This window comes from Podarcis bocagei, assembly GCF_964188305.1.
Source record: "Podarcis bocagei genome assembly, chromosome: 4".
NCBI lineage: Eukaryota > Metazoa > Chordata > Lepidosauria > Squamata > Lacertidae > Podarcis > Podarcis bocagei.
The window spans coordinates 45,337,865-45,358,523 of NC_138128.1; the positions used below are offsets into that span (position 1 = coordinate 45,337,865).

At 42.6% G+C, this 20,659-nt stretch overlaps 1 protein-coding gene across 2 annotated transcripts in view; it reads left to right on the forward strand.

The window, feature by feature from the left end:
• Positions 1-20,187, forward strand: part of FBXW4 (F-box and WD repeat domain containing 4) — a 74,457-nt gene extending 54,270 nt beyond the window's left edge. For both annotated transcript variants that reach the window (XM_081192266.1, XM_081192267.1), the window contains exons 6-9: positions 2,027-2,092; positions 18,002-18,142; positions 18,305-18,446; positions 19,430-20,187. In XM_081192266.1, the coding sequence (XP_081048392.1) occupies positions 2,027-2,092; positions 18,002-18,142; positions 18,305-18,446; positions 19,430-19,546 (466 nt within the window). In that variant the 3' untranslated portion in view covers positions 19,547-20,187. The remainder of the gene's footprint in view (positions 1-2,026; positions 2,093-18,001; positions 18,143-18,304; positions 18,447-19,429) is intronic.
• Positions 20,188-20,659: the final 472 nt, after the last annotated feature.

Below are 20,659 nucleotides of genomic sequence, written 5' to 3' on the forward strand. Positions count from 1 at the left end.
GTTGGTTTTCAAGAAGATCTAACACCTGTAAGCTAGATGCCATGGAAAGGAAGAACAGCGATTCTCTTTTCTTCAAAGCGTAGTGCAGCGATCTCAGGGCCCTCTCGACTGGTGTTTCGTTTTTTTTTTTGCCAAGTGTATTCTGCAGTATGTCATAGTGTTAGACCATGCCCATTATTTATTGTTCTGCAGAATTTCCTTGATGTTGCCACATTAATTGCCTTCTAAAGGGCACTCTTACACTATAGTGCAACAGAAGAAAAGCAGGGTGGAGTGGGAAGCAGAACAGCAACAAAAGAACCAGGACACGTTCAGTCTGAAAAGTTGCAGGATTTCAGCAAGAAGCTATGGGACTTGGGGTGAGACTAGGGAGTTGCTGCTTTTGTGTTTGTTTGTGTGTGATTACTGTAAATATGTTTATGAAGCCACTCCAAGAGACAATCTTCTGATCCAGATGTCCAACTGAAAAGGGCAGTTGGACACTTACTACACTACAAAAATGGGGGATGAAGCAGCCATTATGACTGCAGTTGCACTGATACCTTTAGCTTTGTACCTCGTTCCACCTGCCTAAGGAGCTCTAAGAGCTTTTAATGTAATAATTCTGACTGTGTGCTGCAATAATCTTCCTACATAGGCAACATGGATCAGCACTAACAGTGCAGCAAATTGGAGAAAGGTATTACATTGGTTCACACGATGTGCTCAGCCAAACATTGGCTTAGCAAGACCACACAGAGTTGTGGGCTCTTAAGAGGCGGTTGCAGCCCCTTTGTTCCTCCCTGGTCCTGATTGTTGCTGAGTTGCTCTAAGCAGGTATCCAAAGCTTTGGCTTAGCATGTTGTCTGAACTGGAGCTTGTGGTTACACTCTCTCCTCACCAGTGGCGTAGCGTGGGGGGTGCAAGGGGGGCCGGCCGCACCGGGCGCAACATCTGGGGGGGCGCGCTCGCTGCCTCCAGAGTCGCCGAAGAGCCTCGGGCGCAGGCTGTAGCAGAGCCCCATGTCTCGCGGAACCGACGAGCTGTGCATGCGCCCGGGCTGAAGGCGTCCGGCAGGCAGCGGCTCTCAGCGCACGTCGCAGTCCCCGCGCGTCAGGGCCGCGGAGGACGCACCAGGCAGCCCCTCCTCACAGCCCTGCCTCCGCTGCTGCTGCTGCAGCTGCTGGGCCATGTTGCATTTTCCTCGCCTCTCTGCCCCCCTCCTCCTCCGGGCAAGCAGCGTCGTTTGGGCGGCAGCGCCAGCGGCAACTCGCCTCAGATTGGCAGGTTAGGGGTTAGGGGGGGCACAAATTGCTTGCCTTGCCCCGGGTGCTGACAACTCACGCTACGCCGCTGCTCCTCACTAACCATCAGTTTTAGTCAATATTTGCTCTTGGTTTCAGCTCGTAGTTAGTGAGGAGAGAACTGAACCACAAGTTCTTGTTTGTATGATATGCAGCAAGGCAGCAAAAAGGGCAGGAGGAACCTAGTGACTGAGTGCAACTCTCTGGGAGTCCACATGTTTGTGCAGTCTTGCAAAGCAAAGGTTTGGCTTAGCACATCATGTGAGCCAGTTCATTATGTATGTAGGTGTAGGATGGTTTGTCTTGAAATAGATTTTGCAGAAAAATGCTCTTCCTTTCCTTCATTTAAAGAAAATGGCTTAGGGAGCTGGGAATCATCTGTTTATACTGGCATTGTCATGATGGGAGGCATTTAGTTTTTCTTGTTATATTACTATCTTGAGACTATAAACTTGAATAATGTTTAGAGTTGCACTAGAGCTCGTGTTAAAAGAACACCTTTCCATGTTTCCTAGTCCAATGCCTTGACTTGAACCGCAGCCCCATTGCAGACTCTATTCCAGCTTGTGCACTTTGCTTTTTACTGCTGTGGTTTCAGGGCATGGAAGTTCATGCATTACATCTCTCAAATGTTTCGGCATCTGGCCTCTGCGTATTTCATCTGCTTGTGGTCACACAAATATTTAGTAATGGTACAAAGAGGATGGCTGATAATGTTTTGTTTTTTCTTTCTTGATTGACAGTTCATTTGTGACTGGAACAGCTTGCTGTGGACATACCTCACCTTTGAGAATCTGGGACTTGGGGAGGTAAGACTCTCTTACAGTTGTGGCAGTGAATAGAAAAATCTGCCTGTGGGATGAATGCTTGTGGAAACTTTCTAAGACCTGACTGTAGTTGAAAATTAATGTGTACCATTAACTCAGAAGTAGCCAAGACTTGAAGTCATCTAGTTCAGCTTAGTCATTGATCTCTGGACCAAAATCTTGCATCAGAGATGTTTGTATACTTCTTTGCACACACACACCAATGAATATATTTTCATACTTTGTCTATGCAAATTCTTCTATTGAACAGAGTTTTGTTTTTTAAAAAAGTAATTTGGGCTTGTTTCCAAATTTTGATTCTCATCTGTCTTCTAGCGACTTATGCCCATTTCTTTTTGTGTTTTATTGACAAGGTAGGACAATTGACTTTAGCCTTGCATTTTCCTTCTTGCTAGAGATTAGATTATCTATTCCTGGATTCATTTTTTTAATTGGTAATCATTTAGCCTTTGAAACCAGTGAGAATTCCAGAACTCCACCACTCATTTACAGCAATAAAATTCAAACGTAATATAAGGCCAAGGCAAATAAAAAAAGGATTTCACCTGGCACTGCAAATAAATATGGCACTGGAATCGATGAAAGCCACAAGTGAAAAGGCCCTATCTCTGGTCAACAGCATCTTACTTATTTCAGGTGGGAGAATTTGAATCAGGACCTCAGAGACCGATGTTTATGTCCAGGCAGGTCCAGGTAGATACCCTGGTCTCAAGCCAGTTAGGTTAAAACCAGCACTTCAAATTGTGTTTGGAAAAGGACTGGTAGACTATGCTTATGATAATATTTTATTCTCTTGCTAATTATGCTCTTTGAAGCATGCAATTTATATCTGACTTCCTTTAGTAATATTTTCTTTTGAAATGTTTAAGATTTTGTTGTTGTTATCTTTGCTACATTGAATGTGCATTCTGTAGTTCAACCCCCTTCATAATGTTTTATTTTGAAATCTTTAAGATAATATTTTAGTTTCCTGTTAACTATGTTGCTTTGGAACTTTCTTCTGTAATGTTTTATTCTGGATTGTTTTATTTGATGTTTTAGTGCAGGTTGTAAAAGGCTTTGAGATTTTTTTCTTTTAAATATAAAGCAGTATATAAATGAAGTGAATAATTAATAATAATAATAATAATAATAATAATAATAATAATAGACCGCACAGCTCTTTAAATACTGACATGGTATGTTCTGTATTTTGGGCCCCAGTTAATACAAGTATAGCTGTATTTTTAACTAACTGTAGCTTCTGAACAGAACTCACTGGTATCCCCATGTATTGGCATCTTCACTGCTATAGTCTAAACACTGTTCTTCATTTATAAGGTTGTCGCCCTTCAGAAGAAAAACTCCCAGGTGGGGACTACTTTCACAGTGATTACTTCCACATTCAGGTCACAATTGATAAGATACAAAGAATGTATTTAATAAACAGTTAGATGGACCTGGGAGGATCTGACACAAACAACTCACTCTATAAGTTTGGGCATGGTGTTTTTGCCTCTTTGCCTCATTTCACCATCTGTAAATTTGTGTCCTGCCTTGCTAGATTTAACCCCTTTTGCAATTCTTCCAGTCTGCCAGAGCAGTGCTGATAATAAGATTTGTTGTTATGTTGTTCAATAAAATAGCAATGTGGGTTTGCTGATTAACAGTCTCTGTGCTTGGTGAATTACGTGTAATGTGGTTCCTGTGCTTAGACTACAGGAAGAATGAGGGCTGCTTTGGCTTTTTCTGTCCCCATCCTCCTTGCCCATGAACTTCTCCTGGCTTACCTCAAACAGAAGCAGCACCGAGGAGCAAGTGAGGAGTGGCTGTGTCACCTTTTCTGCCTTTCCCAAGGAAGCCTCTAGAGATAATAAAGCTATGTAGAAAATAGGATTAAGGTAATGAACAGGCAGGATGGAGTTTGATCTTTCAATAAGGCAAAAGCCTGACTGACAGGCAGAGCTAAAGCCTGGAACCATCCAACCAATGGGAAACTACCTACAGTGGCTGCTGAGTGTCACGGATTCCTCCCTTTTCACTTGTTTTTAGTGGAATGCACTGTGCCACTGGGCTGCCCATCTCAGGCCGCACATGGAGGGAGGAGCAAAAGTCTACACAATTTGGGTCTCTCACATATACAGGTTAATTGGAAGACTGTAGTTGGTTGGGCAACTTCTCACGAGAAGTGGTAGTTGGTGAAATTTGGGCAATTATGGAGGAGAAGGACCAGCAGTGTTTCTCCCTACTGGTATTTTAATTTTTGTTCTGTTACTGCATTGCATTACTTCAGGGGTGTCCAAACTTTTTTCCAAGAGGGCCAGATCTGATGAAGTGAACATGCGGCTGACCAAAGTTGTTGAGCTTTTTTAAGGATTTTACCCCAGGAAATAAACTGCTACAGTGGGCCAGGTTAGGCCCCCGAAACAGACTTTGGACATGCCTGGCTTACTTGCACTCTGGAATGCTATATGTAGTAAGCAAACAATTGATAGATTCCCCCTCCCAACTCATTTTGTATAGCTTAAGTGTTTGAATATTTTCTTTATTATTTATAGCCCTCCTGCTCCTGGCTCATTTGCCACCTCAATACTGGACCTTCCCCCCCCCCTTCTTTCCTCCCTCCCTCTCCAAACAGCCTTGTGCTTCTTCACAATTTTAATCTTTCAAGTGTCATGTTTTCTCTTTCCTTCCTCTGCTGCTCCTATCAATATTCTGTAACCTTCTTGCCCATTCAGCTGCACATCTCTTTGTCACATACCTCTCCCTATATCTTTTCCCCACTCTTGCTGACAAGTCCCTTGTACCTCCTTTTTCTGCTTTGGCTGTTCTAGGTAGATAAACATATGTCTGTGCAGTAGCACATTCTCTATTTCGTATTCAAGTCTCTCTCCTTTGCCCTCACGGGGCCACAGGACACTGTTGTATTGCTGATCATTGTGATCCAGCTGCAGAGCTTTACTAAAGATCCCAGAACTGAGACCAAGGAAGCAGGCACATTGCAGGCTGACCCCTCTCTTTCCCCTCTAATCTAATGTTGGCCAAATGGATTCTGCTACCTTAGTAGTTGTTTCTTTCCAAAGCCCTTTTGCTGCTCATCTTTTAGCTGAACTATGGTGTTCCATTTGGGTGTTGTTTTCCCAGAAAGATGTTTGGGTGCCTCTCTTTCTGGTGCATTGGCTCAAGAAGTTGGAACATGCCACAGAATTACACCAAAGGTGTGGTTTCTGTTTGTGACTTTACTTGGATGGTGATGGGATGACCTTTGCTTTTTTCCCTGACCCTGTGTTTCTAACACTTTGGATGTGTGAAAAGCTATGCCATGCTGCTTGGACACCAAACATAGCACAGAATCTTAGTGGAGCTTGGAGGGCTCCCACCCTCAGGGGGATGGGAAACAGATGCTGCTTCTGAATGTTTCTATTTACCCATGGCAGCTCACCACTTTTGGGACTATGTTGTAGTGGTAGTACGCTGGACTATGTGTTCAGATCCATATTTATGCCCCCACCTCTGCCACTGACATCTGTGTAAGATGTTTGCCATTGTCACTTGTTCTGGGTCCACTTTCTCTTATCTGCTCTACAGGAAAGCAAAATAGGGATATTGCCCAGAAAAATCTGGGTGATATGTTTAGATAGCTGTTTGTTTGGCCTAGGTAAAATCAGCAGCTTGCTATAAATATCCAGTATTGCAACAGAACTGTTCTAAACTTTCGTATTGTGGCCTCAGTACTATAAAAGTCCTGGTTACTGTCCCCAAGGAGGGAAATATGTGTCAGGTACACAAAATGCATTCTGGAGGAAAGTAAATAAAGAAGACTGGTATTTTTCAAAAGGCTCAAGGAGATGCCTGCATGATGATTGGTGGCCAATAGGGAACTGGGAAATAAAGCTTGCTTGTGCTTTAAAACTGTTGGACAAACTTCGGGTTCTTTCTCCTTCCAGTGTTATTTAAAACAGTAAATAACACTTTTGATGCTATTCACAGTTGGTTCCTGAATCCCGCTGTCACTGGATATAATAATTCACACAAACAAACAATAATCTGACAAAGTCATGAATGGCAGTATTGATGACAATGCACCCTCTGCAATATGTCTTTAAGCAGAAGGTGGAGGTGAAAAGAAGGGCATAGATAATGAGTGTGTGAACATGTGTGTATATGCATGTGCATACACTTGCATACACCTGCTTTTCTTCTTCGAGTGAATAACTGAACTGGCTACTGTTGAGTCCTGGGCTGGATGGACCATTCACCTGATCCAATGAGACTTTTCTTGCGCTCTAACATGCTCCTTGATCCCACAGCTCTGCAGAGACCCTGTGAACACTGGTCATAATTAGCTGTACTATTTCCAAACATTCTTCCCTCTTCTAAATAACCTTTTTTTTTTAAAGTACTTGTGACAGCTTTTTTTAAGGGAACCCTCTAATTTTTCCTCTTCAGTTCTCGATCTTTTTAACTCTTTGAAATTGGCTTCATGCCATCTCTGACACCAAACTGACACCTTTGCCTTTCCCCACTTCTTATCCCTTTATAGCAACAGATGTTGAAATTTTGTATCCCTTTTATCTGCCCCTCTTTAACCTCTTCCTGTAATTAGGTTCCCCTTGTTAGCAGTACAAAGTGGGCTGGTCCGCTACCTAGCCTGCCTTTTGAGCTATTGTGTCTGAGCACATGTGGTTTTGGGTTATTTGGAAAAGTCCCTTCCCCCTTAGGTAATAGCGGTGGGCGGATGGACAAAGATTGTGGCTTTTTTCTTCTTCTTCTTCATTTATCTTTGCCAAGGAAGAAGAAGAAAGGGAGGAGGGGTAGGGAGCACATGTGAAGCGAAAGCCACAGACCTTCACTTCTCATCCAGTTGGGTTTTCTGTTCCTTTCCTCTCTGGTGCCTTTTTTCCTTACCCCTTCAAGTGCTTAGGTAGGGCCCTTTTGATGTCCTTTTGGGTACAGTTTAAAAGTGTGTGTGAGAGAAAGTGTATGTGAGAGAAAGAGCGATCAGTGTTTGTTGTTTCTTTCCCCACTTCTTCTCGTCAGTAAAATAATATGCATAACATTTCATTAAATTCCTGAGATGCTTAACATAATGAATATACTTCACAACTCTGCTGTAAATTACATCGTTTCAACAATTCTCTCCTGTACTTTCAGTCTCCTTCATTCCAGATTAATTGGATTAATTTGATTAACATTCACAATAATACCTACTGCTTCATTCATAATAGGGATTTTAAAATAAGTGACTTGAGATTTGAAATGCTAGTCAAAGATATTACTGTAAAGTGAAAGAGGGGAGCCCTGTGTAAATGCCACGCTAAGCATCACACATTCTGACATGTGCGAATTTGTTGGATTGGTGCTGTTCAATTTATATTTCACCTAATACTGTATACAAATTAATTGCACATTACACTTATTCCAGTGAAAGATGAATAAACTCAATTTCACAACAAAGTTATCCCGTTGCCTGCCTCTTCTGACCCATTACATTTGTTTGTTTAATTGTATATAAGCTATATCCCTCATTCTTATTATCCAGGCTCATGTTGAAGGGAGTGTGTATCTCCCTTCTTACATTTTTTTCACCCATAACACTGACTTTTCAAACTTTGTGCAGTCTTTTAGGGATCTTTGTTGCACCAACAAATGGTTTAGTATCTGCTTCACTTGAAGATTCTGGAGGAATACAACACATTGCATCCATAAAATGAAGACCTTTTCCACAATTTTATTGAGCAGGGATTGAAAACATAAGACCCTCCTGATATTGTTGGACTCTAAATTCCATCAGCATTGGTCAGCATAGTCAGTAGTTTAGGGATGATGAAAGCTGTAATACAACAACATCTGAATAGTCCCATGTTCCCCTTCCTACTATTGATTCAGAACATACCAAGTTACCTGTAGTTGTTCAGTGAGATCAATATATGTTCATGCTGATATGGAATAGCAAGGATGTGGAGGAGATTAGCCTGCCTGTGATTCCCCAATTAAGATAAATCACAGAGACCTTTATTAAAGAATATTGGGAATACTCCTGGACCTACCACTGCTTCTTAAGAAACAGGTTGGAGGTGTTGCCAGGAGGCTCTCCTACTATATTCTGGTCATAAGGAAGTTTTCCCTCCTCCCTCTTATAGAAATGTCAGGCTTTGCTATGCTGATCCATGCCACTGTAGTTTCCAAGCTGGATAGCTATAGTGCAGTCTACATGGAGCTTCCCTTGTAGATGACATAGCTTCCCTGCCTAGTGACATCAGGCAGGCACCTTATCAGTGCCTGCAAAAAATATTTCTTTTCAGGCAAGCCTATCCAGACATGTGGAATGCTGGCATGTATTTATTCTGCCTTTGAGCTTATACTTTATTTTTATTTTTTTAAAAAATCAAATAGCAGTTTTTAACTCTTTTTACTGATAATTTTGTTGTTTTGTTCTTCTTGTAAACTACTTTAAGGTTTTCTTACAATCAAGTGGTATATAAAACTAGTGAAATATAACCAAATAAATAAGCTTTAACTAGTCAGAGCAGGCCTTTTATAGGGACTGCTCCAAAACTATGAAACCTTCTCCCAGAAGATGTGAGGAAAGCTACCTTCTTGCTGTCTCTTCAAAAGGGGTGTAAGACATACACTTTTTTCAAAGCTATAGACTGAAATATTTTTTGTTGTTTCCAATATTAACGTTCCTGGCTAAAGAATCTTGATCAGAATTTAGATGTTCACTTTTGGAAGCACAGTCTCTTTCAAAGATCACAATTTAAAAATAAGCCTTTTTGTCTCTGTGCTGACATGTAACCAGAATGTGCTTTCACCCTCAGAAGCTTAATATTTTTGACTGTTAAGAGGGACAGCATATGGGTTTATCTGATTGATACCCAAGTCAAGAGGAGTTGAACAAGTAAGACTTTTCTCTAGGTATATCTTGAGGGGCTTGTCTGACCTCAGTGTTGGGTACACTTTGTAGAGGTTAATACACTTTGTAGATCTTTAGTGTCTGTGTTTTGCATTTTAGGGGGCGGGGATTGTGTAAATATGCCTTATGGATAGAGTCAAACTCTAATAATTTGAAATAAAAATAAATAAAATAAAATTTGTCCGTTAGCACCTTAGAGACCAACTAAGTTTGTTCTGGGTATCAGCTTTTGTGTGCTACCTACCTGAATCTAATAATTTGGTTACTGAAAGCCCTACTCAGAACCTCATTTGCTGGGACTTACCAGAGGTTTTATCCATACCTTATAACTCTCATGGTGTCTTGCTTTTTAGTCCAAGTTATATCTCAGTCCCAACCACCTTTATTTAGAAGCAAGTTGGGTGGATTTTCTGTGAAGCTTATTTAAAAGTCAATGTGCATAGGACCATGGTTACAATCAGTTCTAGGTAGACTTGAACTTTCTTAGTTCTTAGCCCTCTTTTGCTGCATTTGAAGTTCTTATACAGTTAAAGCAACAGCATCTACCCTTCAATCTACCTTGTACTCCTGACTTCTGTTCTGACCCTTTGTGTGCTCAAACAGCACCTTGCAATACCTGTAACAAAATCCTCCAGAAGATTTCTGTCTCTGATCAGTTTCATGCTCATGAGTCATAAGACAATCTTTATTTTCCTCTAGGTGGCAAGAGAATCAACAGAAGCTATAAAAAATAAGAGCACCTACATGTGGAATGGACACACACACACAGCACTCCCCCCCCCAACCCTTTGGGCTGGCTCATTTAAACAGATGGCTTTGTTTTGATTTGGAATCTCCATTTTTCTTTTTCTTTTTCCTTTTTTTTTTGTCTGACGGCCGAAGGAGACCTCCAAAGTGCTGTCTGTTCAAAAAGAAGCTATACAGTGGCTTATTCCCACACAACTCCCCGCCGGTTTTCCTTACTGCCCCCCCAATTTGAGCGAATTCCCCCCATCTTTGAGACATTCTTCACATTCTTTGCAGAGAAAAGGGGTTAAACGTCTGAATTTGGGGGTCACCATGTTATACAAATTGCAATCTAATCGTTTTTACAAGAACACACGTGTGCTAAGAAAAAGAACCCTGAACAAGAAAGACAAGGAGACAGACAGCTTGCTTTGTCCTTTCTCCCCTGAATGTTTCTTGCCATTGTCATATTGCCGTGTCTCTCTCCCTTCTTTGCCTCTGGGAGGGAGAGAGTTGGTTTGATAGTTAAATTGGCCCGTAAAGCAGAAGGGCTTGGTGCCATTTCTGTTTGTTTTCCCAAATAAAAGCCCCAGAGGGGTCTCTTTTGCACCGTTGTGGCTTTATTTGAGAAAACTGGCTTTTTCCCATAGCTAGCATGTCAGTTTATCCTCTGAACTTAACCTTACGACAACCCGGACAACAAAAAACTTCCAGGGTCTCAGAGCCAGGAAAGGTAAAGAAATTGTATCTCTTTATTGGAACCTTTAAAGTGTGTGTGGGCTAATTCAGAGTCACCAGAAGAAAAGAGGGCAAAGCTTTTTTTTCCAGCCTCGCTACCACCACTATCATTGCCACCCCTGCTGTAGCGAAATGCTTGCGTGCCTCCAGCTGGCACAGGGAGCATTATAAGCAATGTGCTGTCCAGCGTTAACTTTTTAAAAAGTAGCCTTGTCCCAAGAATCCTGTTATGGCTACACCTCCAAGTTCTTTTCACTCTGGTTCATTTGTAAATGGTCCAGGAACACTTGTTGATTCTTTATTAATAAACTTTTAGCTGTGAGTTCATAAAAGCAGTAGACCACCTCCTGATTCTTCTCTGCTTCTCACCATGTATGCTTTCTGTCCCTATATTATTAGCGAATCATAGGCATAAGCAACAGTGTGACTTTAAAAAAACGAATTGGAATGTATCAAAATGGAGAACTAAGGCTGGAGGGTGGGCAGTGGCAGGAATAAGCATTTGTGTAGTTTTCTGTGACTCACAGGTTTTTGTTAGTATTTTGAGAATCCTAGCTTCGTTTTAATTAATAATTTTGGGCAACACCATCTTGGAATTACCTTTGCGAATTCAGTTCTGGTTAAAATTAAGTACCAAGTCATTTCTTAGTGGTACCACAATTCTATATTGGCTCTGGAACATTCCAGTTTCTGACTTTTGTTGGCATGCTGTTTGCAGTTGATTGAAACAAAGCATTTGGCTGTTGAGACCCAAACAACATCTGCGAACAATGTCCAAACGTAACTGTGCATGAAAATTTCTATCAAATTTTGGCAACGTCATTAAGCCTGCCTTGGGCATGTTTTTTTTCTACCAGTGTAGATGATCGTGCATGGATGATACACTGGGTTAAGATCATGCACAAGTTTGCTTTAATCAGTAGTTGGGGAGCCCCCGGCTTGCAAGCCTTATTAGGCCTGCCAGGCCTCTGAATTTGGCCTGTGAGGCCATTTTGGACAAATCATTCCCATCTGTTAGTCACCTGAAGTCATATGACATCAGGTGTGGAGATTTGTTGTCTAAATACTTAAAGGGTGCTTGCTCCTTGATGGTAAAAGCCAGCAACAGGGGCTTTTCTCAGATCTTAGCACTGTGAGATCACAGGTGAGTGACCCCATCCACCTGCCAGAAATGCAAAATGACCCATGGAAAGCGCGTTAACTGTGGATCTGGGCCTCGGGCTGAAAAAGGTTCCCCACTTTATTCTAATACATGTGCATGCAATGAAATAGAGGTCTGCTTGGTGATGCAGCTGTTAGACCTGAAAAGGTTAGCCACTTCTGTTTTGTCTAAACTTCTGGAAAAGAGAGAGATGAATGTGTTAACTCATCAGCATCAAAATTAGCTTCTGATACATCTAATTTGTAAATTTAAATTCATGTCAGATCTAGTGCACTGCCGCTGTTGAAATAGGTTCCTTCCTCTGATAGTTCATTCCTAAATTTGCTGGACCTGAAAGGGCTACAATACTTCTTATGGCCTCTGTTCTCAACCCAGCTTGAATAATGGAAGACCGGGTTTGGGTAAAAAACAACAGCAACCCAGTGGAGAATTTTCAGGTCATCTCATTTTGTTCTGCCTTTTTAATCTTGGTTGTGCTGCTGATTTCCTAGTGCTAACAGTGTGGTTAGAATACTATTTCAGGAAGGGTATTATGACAAAACAGGAGAGCTGCTGGCAAACTAAATTCTATTCCCCCCTGCCAGATGACCTTGTGTATTCAGCAGTCAAACTGCAGCCTTCACCCTAGTAAGATGATGCTTGTGCCACTTGGAAGGGGCTTGAGTAGTAGCAAGAGATACAAGAGCCTCTTCCCAAGGGCATTGTTTAGAGTCGAAATGTCTCTTTGTAGTGTTGCAAACAGAAAAGCTTTTCCAGGATGAGGGTACAGTGAGTTGAACGTGAAGAGTCTTGGCTTCCTTAAAACTAGCCATTCAACCTTTCTATGATGTGTGAAGTTGAAAGGTGATCTTTATGGAAAATGGGTGGCAGCAGAATGATTGAATTGCTCGAGCCAGGACAGACATTACTGCAGAAATAACCACTCACACAAATGGTCTACTACTTGAACAAGTAGTGGAATGAGTAATCTACCCACACATGTAGTTATTTCTGTGGTTAAACCAGCTACAGTGGAACATATAGTTAGGGTTTGCTCTTGCCCCAGAATACCTTGACACAATGGAAGACACATAGGTAGCCTCCAAAATAAGATTCTAAAGCTGTCTCGTCCTTTATCTGGAGGAAATGGCAAACTGCTTCTCTGTTTCATCTGCGTCTAACCCCACAGTCTCTGATACAAGAAAGGTCTTGCCAGTTCTCATACAAAAAGAGTGAACAGAATTCAACAATTATTTTGATCACTGACTGCTTTTACAATTGTTGATTGCCCCTTTCCATTCAGATTTCATTTTGTGATGACACTGGCTGAAACTGAATTCTGAACTCCCTCTGCACTCTGGATAGAACACCTCTTGCATTTTCTCTTCCTTGCGGCTAGATTTTAATGCGTGTTTGTTTGTTTTTTGATTGCTTTTATCTGAATCAGTTTGTGTATAGGCCTACTAAACTTTTCAGACTACTCCATGCATCTGATGAAGTCTATGAAAGGTGACGACACAATATAGTTCTTACAGGGGAGAGACTCTAGTGTTTGTTGCGACAGAGTGATACGGGCACCCCTTTGGAAATCATTTTGTTCATAAATGAGAGGGCTCAGGGTCAAGTCTAAGCAGAAGAGGTTGAACAGTCCCCATCTGCCAGCACATTTTGATGTTATCCTTTCCCAGCCTGGAAGGTAGGTGAGGTGCTGATGGAGAAGTCGTGTCTCAGACACAAAAAAGAATGAGTGGGTGAGTAAGTAAATGTAGCAGTTGTAAGTGCTACATATCTCATGTCAGGATAAAGGGTGGAGAGCTCCTGTGGATGCATCTGCAGACTTGAGAGCTCATTTGCACTAAGAGATCCTCCTTACAAATGGGAATGTAGTTTATACCACCTTTAGAAGTGCTTTCAGATTGAAATGCCTCCATATCCACACACCCCACCCAAAAGTGCCTTGCAACATGTCCTTAGCTCCCTGGGTATCTTCTCAGTGTTACAGTTTCAGACAAAAAGAGCTGTTGGAAGGCTCTGTTCGTATAGTACCACTTGGGGCAGCATTTTTCATAGAAACCTTGGGTTCAGCAAGCATCCCCATGGGATTCTGCAAAATGTTACAGCCTCCCATCTTAGGCGTTTTGCTTTGCCCTCTCATGCTGGCCAGACATCTGCGGTCCAATAGTGGGAAGTGTCCACAAATAACACATGGCCTGAGTTTGTCTCATGACATACTGTATATTGCAAAATTCACCAAGCTCAAGTCTTGACACTGAAAGCTTAATGAAGTCTTGGAAATACGTTTGTGAACATTCTTGTCCCATGATGTTGAATAATTCCAAGTAATGATTAGTTATTGCAAACTTTTGCCTTTGAATTTTGTAATAGTTTAAAAATGTTTTTATTTCACTTTCCAGGAGGGGGAGCTTGTTACAGGGCTTGCTCAACAAAAAGGGTTGAAAACCACTGGCTTAGGGTATGTTACACACTGCACAAGTCAGGAATGGGCTTCTTTTAAGTTATAGATTCTTTTTAGGGGAACTGCTTGTACATCTCTTCCATCCAAATGTGGTGCTACTCATGCTGTATCAAGGGAGAAAAACCGCATTCCAATTCTGTTCTCCTTATTGGCATTTGTCAAGAGCTTTTTTCTTCTTTTTTACAACTTGGAAAGTTTTTCACTAATGTGAGTGTAGGAGAGGAAAGCTTGTTTGCAGTTCAGCCATGATCGAAGGAGCATTTTTCAGGCAACTCTGTCAGTCACACAACCGCAGTATAATCGCAGTGATATGTGGTCAAATAGCTCAGTTATCAGCATGGTGCTGGTAACCACATTTGCAGGTTCGATCCCCATATGGGACAACTGTATATTCCTGCATTGCAGGGGGGCTGGACTAGATGATCCTCAGGGTCCCTTCCAATTCTATGCTTCTATGAATTCTACGACTTTTGGATCAGTTTGGACAGGCAAGCCTCAACTTATCAGGATGTTCTTGCCCAGGAGTTAAAGGACCATCCTTTCAGGTGTTCCTCCTTTTGAGAGACAGGAAATCCTCTTCATATCTTGAGGTTCTGCATTTCAAGAGCCGGGCTAAGGAATATGGCAAAGCCAGAGAAGCAAAGCCAGGTCTCTTGAGAGCTCCCAATGTGTGGTGATATAGTTGCCTCTGTATGCTTCCATATACATCTGGCCAGCATCCTTAAGTAGGATGCCTAAGTATAGCTCCCACTAACCTCATTTCCCCCAGCTCCTCCTCTGAATTGCAAAGCGGGGCAGTTTTCTTTGTTTTTGTTTTGGCTAGGAGTCCCTCTTTCTTTAGATGATGGGTCCCCTGCCTCTTACTCCTGCCCTGATCCTGCAAACGTCTTCCCCTCATCTACCTCTAGCTGCATATTGTATAGAGCAGGTGGGCTACACTCCTTCCCTCCAAGGGTTAATGTTTTAAGAACTTGTCCAGCAATTCCCTGCCTTGAGAAACACAAAGTGCAATAACACAGCACCCCTGGATTCAGGTTTTGTGGGTGGGTCGGGGGGGGGAGGGATGAGGATTAATTCCTGCACTTGATGTTAAAGCTTGCCCAAGAGGTTTGCCTTGGGGGGAGCATCGCTAGGGCCGACTGGTTGTGTTAAATGGTTGCTAAGGCCTTGGCATTACGGCCCGATGGAGTGTTCCACAGTCACGGTCACGGAGGGAATTACACAGCCACAAAGAAATTGTTATTCTCCGTAATCTGCTTTTTGGAGAGTGACTGGGGGAGATGGGCCGGCCCCAGCAGGCCGCCGGTGCTGTGATCATGGAAGCGTGTTGGCTCTGGCTAGCAGGGCAGGGCTCACCTTCTGATCTGGGGGACAGCAGTGCTGCTGGTGCTAATCTGCTTTCTCAGCAATTTTGCTCCTCTGACACAACGGTGTTTACTTGTTTGAACATCTCCCGGGACTCTATTTCGCCTATTGTGTGGTCTTTATCCCCCCCACCCCCGATGGGGCTTTAGCACAGATTACAGATGGAATTAAGGCCTCTGGCTCGGGTGCCCCAGAAAGACTGATACGGGATCAAGGAGCAGAAAGTAACAAAATAACTGGGAGGAGGGGGAGGCACTAGTTGCTTCAGGGAGTGGGGCTGCATTGTCCCACGGAGCGAGAGCCAGTGCGGCAGCCTGAAAAGCAGGCGCTCGGTGCTTTGTGACCAGTTCTGATTAGACCGTTAGGGAGGAGGAGAAGGGCTGGGAACATGTGGGTCTTTAGTGGCTGAATGGGCTTCATTGGACACTGTTGTCTGAGTGGTAGTGAGAACTGTGGCAGCCCGGCTTTCTCTTGCAAGGGAGGTGGATTAGGAGCATGTATTAATTAATCAGAGAGCCCTGTGCTAGACAGACCTTGTAGCTGTAATGAAGGAAGGGAACTACTCAGCTGTCTTATTCAGCCTCTTATTCTTTGCAATCCTTTTGCCTTTCGTGCCCATTTGGTCCTTAACTGTCTCCTGATATAAAGTTGCATTCTCATTCCTTTATGGAAATGCCTCCTGAATAAGGTGGGGCATTGCAGAAGCAGCTCCTCTCCTTCCAGTTTAGTGATGGGGAAGTGGCTGCAGAAAGTTCTGCAACCCGAGCCATGTCTGTGAGACTGGGTCCCTGTGAAAGCAGCCTCAGGTGGCTTTTCATCTAAAGTGAGCCTGCTCAATAGACTGATTCAGATCATGGGAATGAACACAGCCTGCCTTTCAGTGTTGGTTGTGTGATGTGGGGACACTTAAAAACAACAACGATATGGTCCATCCCCAGTCCTCCCCAATTTTAGCCGTATCATGCTTCCCCCCTCCCCCCCGAAGGCTGCCATGAGAGATAAGCTGACATGAAAGATAGGGGACTGCTGTATCCTGTGTAATTTGAGCACTAGAAAAAGTCTAGATAGTTCCCTTGGGCATTGTTGTCTTGCAATGCTAAGAGTTCACGACAGAGCAGGTTGAAATGCTTTCATGATAATGATGGAAGTGCAGTGAATGCTGTCATCTCTAACACTAACATTACATGCAAGAGGCTGGCTGGAAGAAGGGAACCAATCTAGGTGAACTGAAAGAAAGGGTTTACTGAAAACAAAAAGCATATCTGGAGTACAGATGCAGTACAACCCATCTAGGTGAGAACAAAATAAAAAAAGGAAATGAGTCTTGGAGAAATGGAGTTGCTTTTCAGTACTGCAGAGATGCTGCCTAAAAATGCAGAAAATGTTTCCCATGAGAAGAATCCTTCACTCATTCAGAGTTGGACAGATCAGAAACCAAGGGCAGCTTTACTCATCACATGGCAGCAAATATCGTTTTTGCCATGTATGTGCAACAAAGGGAGTCAAGGCTTCCTAGCAATTTTCAGGGTACACATGCTTCCAAACACTGGACTTTTTTTTTGCCAAGTTCATGCTTTACATTCTCAGGTATACAAGTAACCATTTTACATGAATGCTGGGGGCGGGGGGGGGGGGAGTAACAGGCAAAAGCTTCCTAAACAATTGAGCTGTAGAATGCAGCTCACTGCTATGGTCCACAGTCTTCATGAAAACCTGCTTTCCGTTCTGAACTCTTGCATTTACAATTGATCAGTGATCTTCCAGCCATAATGTGGGATTGCACTGATTGAGTGTCTCCTTCCTTGCTGTGCTGGTATTTGTAGACAAGAGAGGATTGCTTAGGGCTATTAGCACAAAGACAAAATACATAGAACCCTTGGAGAAGCACAATTGTTTCCAGCACATGCTGTTTTCCACTATATCAAGTAAGTGTTCCTTCAGTCTACCAGGGAGGTCTTTTGCGTGAGTCTTTGTTTGTCAAGGATAGTAGTGCTCTCAACAAAGATTTATTTTCTGACACAGTTGTACGTCTTGCTGTTCACAAAGTGGTTGCCCTCTCTGCCAAGGAAGCCCCAAATTGTTATGGCTAGATATAGAAGCAGAGTGCTAAGAAAATAATACCAGAGGGAGAATTATACTACAGCCAAGCATATATACCCCTTCATATTTACAGAGATCTTCTAATGACCACTAATGTGGTGTCTATGGATTCCACAACTAGTATATTATCTAAATTAATCTCCATCTTTGCTAATATAAGGGCTGCTTACCAGTGCTCTTTGCTTTACAGAAAAACAGTTTAGTGTGAGAGGTAGATTTGAGTAACGGCTTTTATACTTTCAAAGGAAAAATGGCTATTATTTATTTGTCCTGGTAGGCAACCTGTGCTCTTTTTCTTTTAAAAAAACTGGATACAAACTAACCTGCACTTGAATGATCCTTCAACACTTTCATTTCATTAATCTTCCCTGACAGAAGAACTGCATCAAAACAGAAACCTAACATATGTAATAAAAAGATGTTCAGTACCATAATCGGTTCTCTTTTCAGTGGGCAACTAGTTTCCTGCCTTGGAACAGACTTCCATCGAGGAGCTGGAGTCCTGGATGTTTTCTATGAAACACCTTCCACCTTGCTGTCTTGTGGGTATGATACCTATATCCGATACTGGGATTTACGGACGAGCACAAGGTCAGTCTTGCAGCCTATTTATCAAAGCTGGTTGGAAAAACTTTGGTTGCTAATTTCCTGGGTGTCTTGCTCTGACATTCCAGGCTACCCATAAGGACGGGTGATCCAGTATGTGGAAAAGAATGCTCTAAAGGTCTTTTGTGACATTTTTCTCCCCAAAAGGGAATGTGTCAAACAATGGGAAGAGCCTCATGACAGTGCCCTATACTGCATTAGGAGCAATGGGAATCACATGATTGCAAGTGGATCTTCTTATTATGGCGTGGTCCGTCTTTGGGATAAGCGACAAACCAGGTGCTTACAGGTAAGTAATCACCATTATGTTTCCAAAAGTTGGTAAAAGGGGAACTATATCAAGTTTCCCGTACAGGGACTAAGGTTGTGGAGATGTGGAGATGTGGGTCACTTCTGCTCATTCCTGATTGCTTTACGTAAACAGTAATAGATGGGAGTTCAAATACCTACTCAGCCATGAAGCTTAGTAACTTGTTCAGTGCTGGTTGGTTGGCATCCGTCTGTCTCGAGACACAGTGGAGTGTGCCTTCGGGGGTGAAGTCCAACCACTGCATTAGCAGCACCAAAGTGACCTCCCTGGGGCACAAGCCTGCTACACACTAATTTTTGGCTGGGGGACGGGAATTGTGTTTGTCACCTTGAGCTCCAGAAGGGTGGGATACAGATGTTCTTACAGGACCGAAACAAGCCTGCCAGCTGCTCCATATTGTCATAGTACTAGGACAAGGAATTGTGTTTATGACTTCATGAGACCAGGTACAGGTTTTAAATGCTGACATGCTGTTTTGTGCTGGTTTTTAGGCAGGAAACTGAACTGATTCATTTTTAATGTTTTAATATTTTTAAAGTTTTCATTGTTTGAACTCTGTGTGAACTGCCCAGGGGACTTTGCTGATTGGGCAATCAAGAAGTGTTCTAAATAAATGAATGCAAATTAACTGGGAGAGCAAGGAATTGCCTATGGGGATCTGATACAACAGCTTTGGGTTCAGTCAAACTCCAAAGATGTCAGTAGGAATATATCTGTGTAGTGGCGATTTCTCAAGCTATTGCTGCCACTTTGAGCTGGTCTCATTCAGAAAGACAATTGGCAGTGCCCTCACTGTTGCTTCATCTCAGTTCTGTTATCTTCTTGCTATGATGCAGATGCAGATTTACAGGATGCAATGGAATTTTGTGGGTGCTGGATGATTGCCATCTTATCACTGGCTCTCATTCCTGAATAACAGAAATCACCTATCTAGGAGGATCTTTTATCTTTTTTCTTTACAGAGCTTCTACTTGTCATCACCCACCAGCAGTCCTGTGTATTGCCTGCGCTTCAGCACCACTCATCTCTATGCCACCCTGGCATCTGCCCTGTATGCCCTTGATTTTACTACCTTCTGATGGAGATTGGCTTGGACTGCAGATATAATACCCAGCTCAGGGAGCACAAAAAGGAAATGATTACCTTGACAGAACAAGCAGCCTGAAACTCACACTAAGTGCTATGGGGGAACCCAAGGAAGGAATGTTCACCTGCCTTCTGGTTCCATTAAAGGCTAATGTCTCCTTGCCTCGTTTTATTTTGCACATTTTGGGGTTCTGTGTTGCATTTTAATTTATTTGAAGGCATTATTCAGCTTGGCGACTTGTGCATTCTCTTTTGCTATCACCATAGATTCTGTTTGGGCCTCTGAATGCTGCAAGCCAACCATTCTTCATGTTTTGGATTTAGTTTAGGAGGATGGGACTAGCTGCTTACTTCACTGACTCTCATCACTGCCACATAAATGGACACTGGGCTATAAGACCAAAGCCTTAGATTACTCTGTGCAAATTGTACCAATTTTTAACTGGCTGCATACAAGGAGTGCTGCACTAGAAAGGTGTTGTCAGGTCAATGTGCTAAATAAATTTTACAATGGGAAGAAAGAATGTGAGTTCAAAACCAGTGACTGACTAATAGCTGTATAATTTGAATAGATTCCTAGGATCAAATGCATTGATTTGCTTACCTAAAAATAAAGTTATTTCTACAGCTGTAACTTTTGAAACAATGAACTACATCAGGCACATCCAACTCCCAAGAGACTGCGATCTACTCCCAGTATAAAATAACTGGCAATGATCTACCCATTGTCAATGGAGGTGTTGAGCTTTTTTTTTGAGGGGGGAGGAAAAAAGACAATCAGGGGGGGAAATCATTAAAAGGGTGCATATCTCACACTGTGATACAGCTAACATTAATTTCGCTTTCCCGCAACAGTCACTGCTGCTGCGGTGCCAACGAAGGGACCTAGCGCCTGCAGTCCATTAAGGGGACATTACTTGCCTGCGATTGACCGCAATCTACTAGGATGTTTTTCTCCGAGAACTTTGTGCAACATCCATTCCTGGTTACTTCTAAGAGTAGGACACAACAGGGGGAAAGTAGCCAAGTACCCTAGCCCGTCAGCCACTCCCAACAAACATCTGTTTGTGACACGTTCCTTGATCATCCTATCTCCAGCCTTCCAT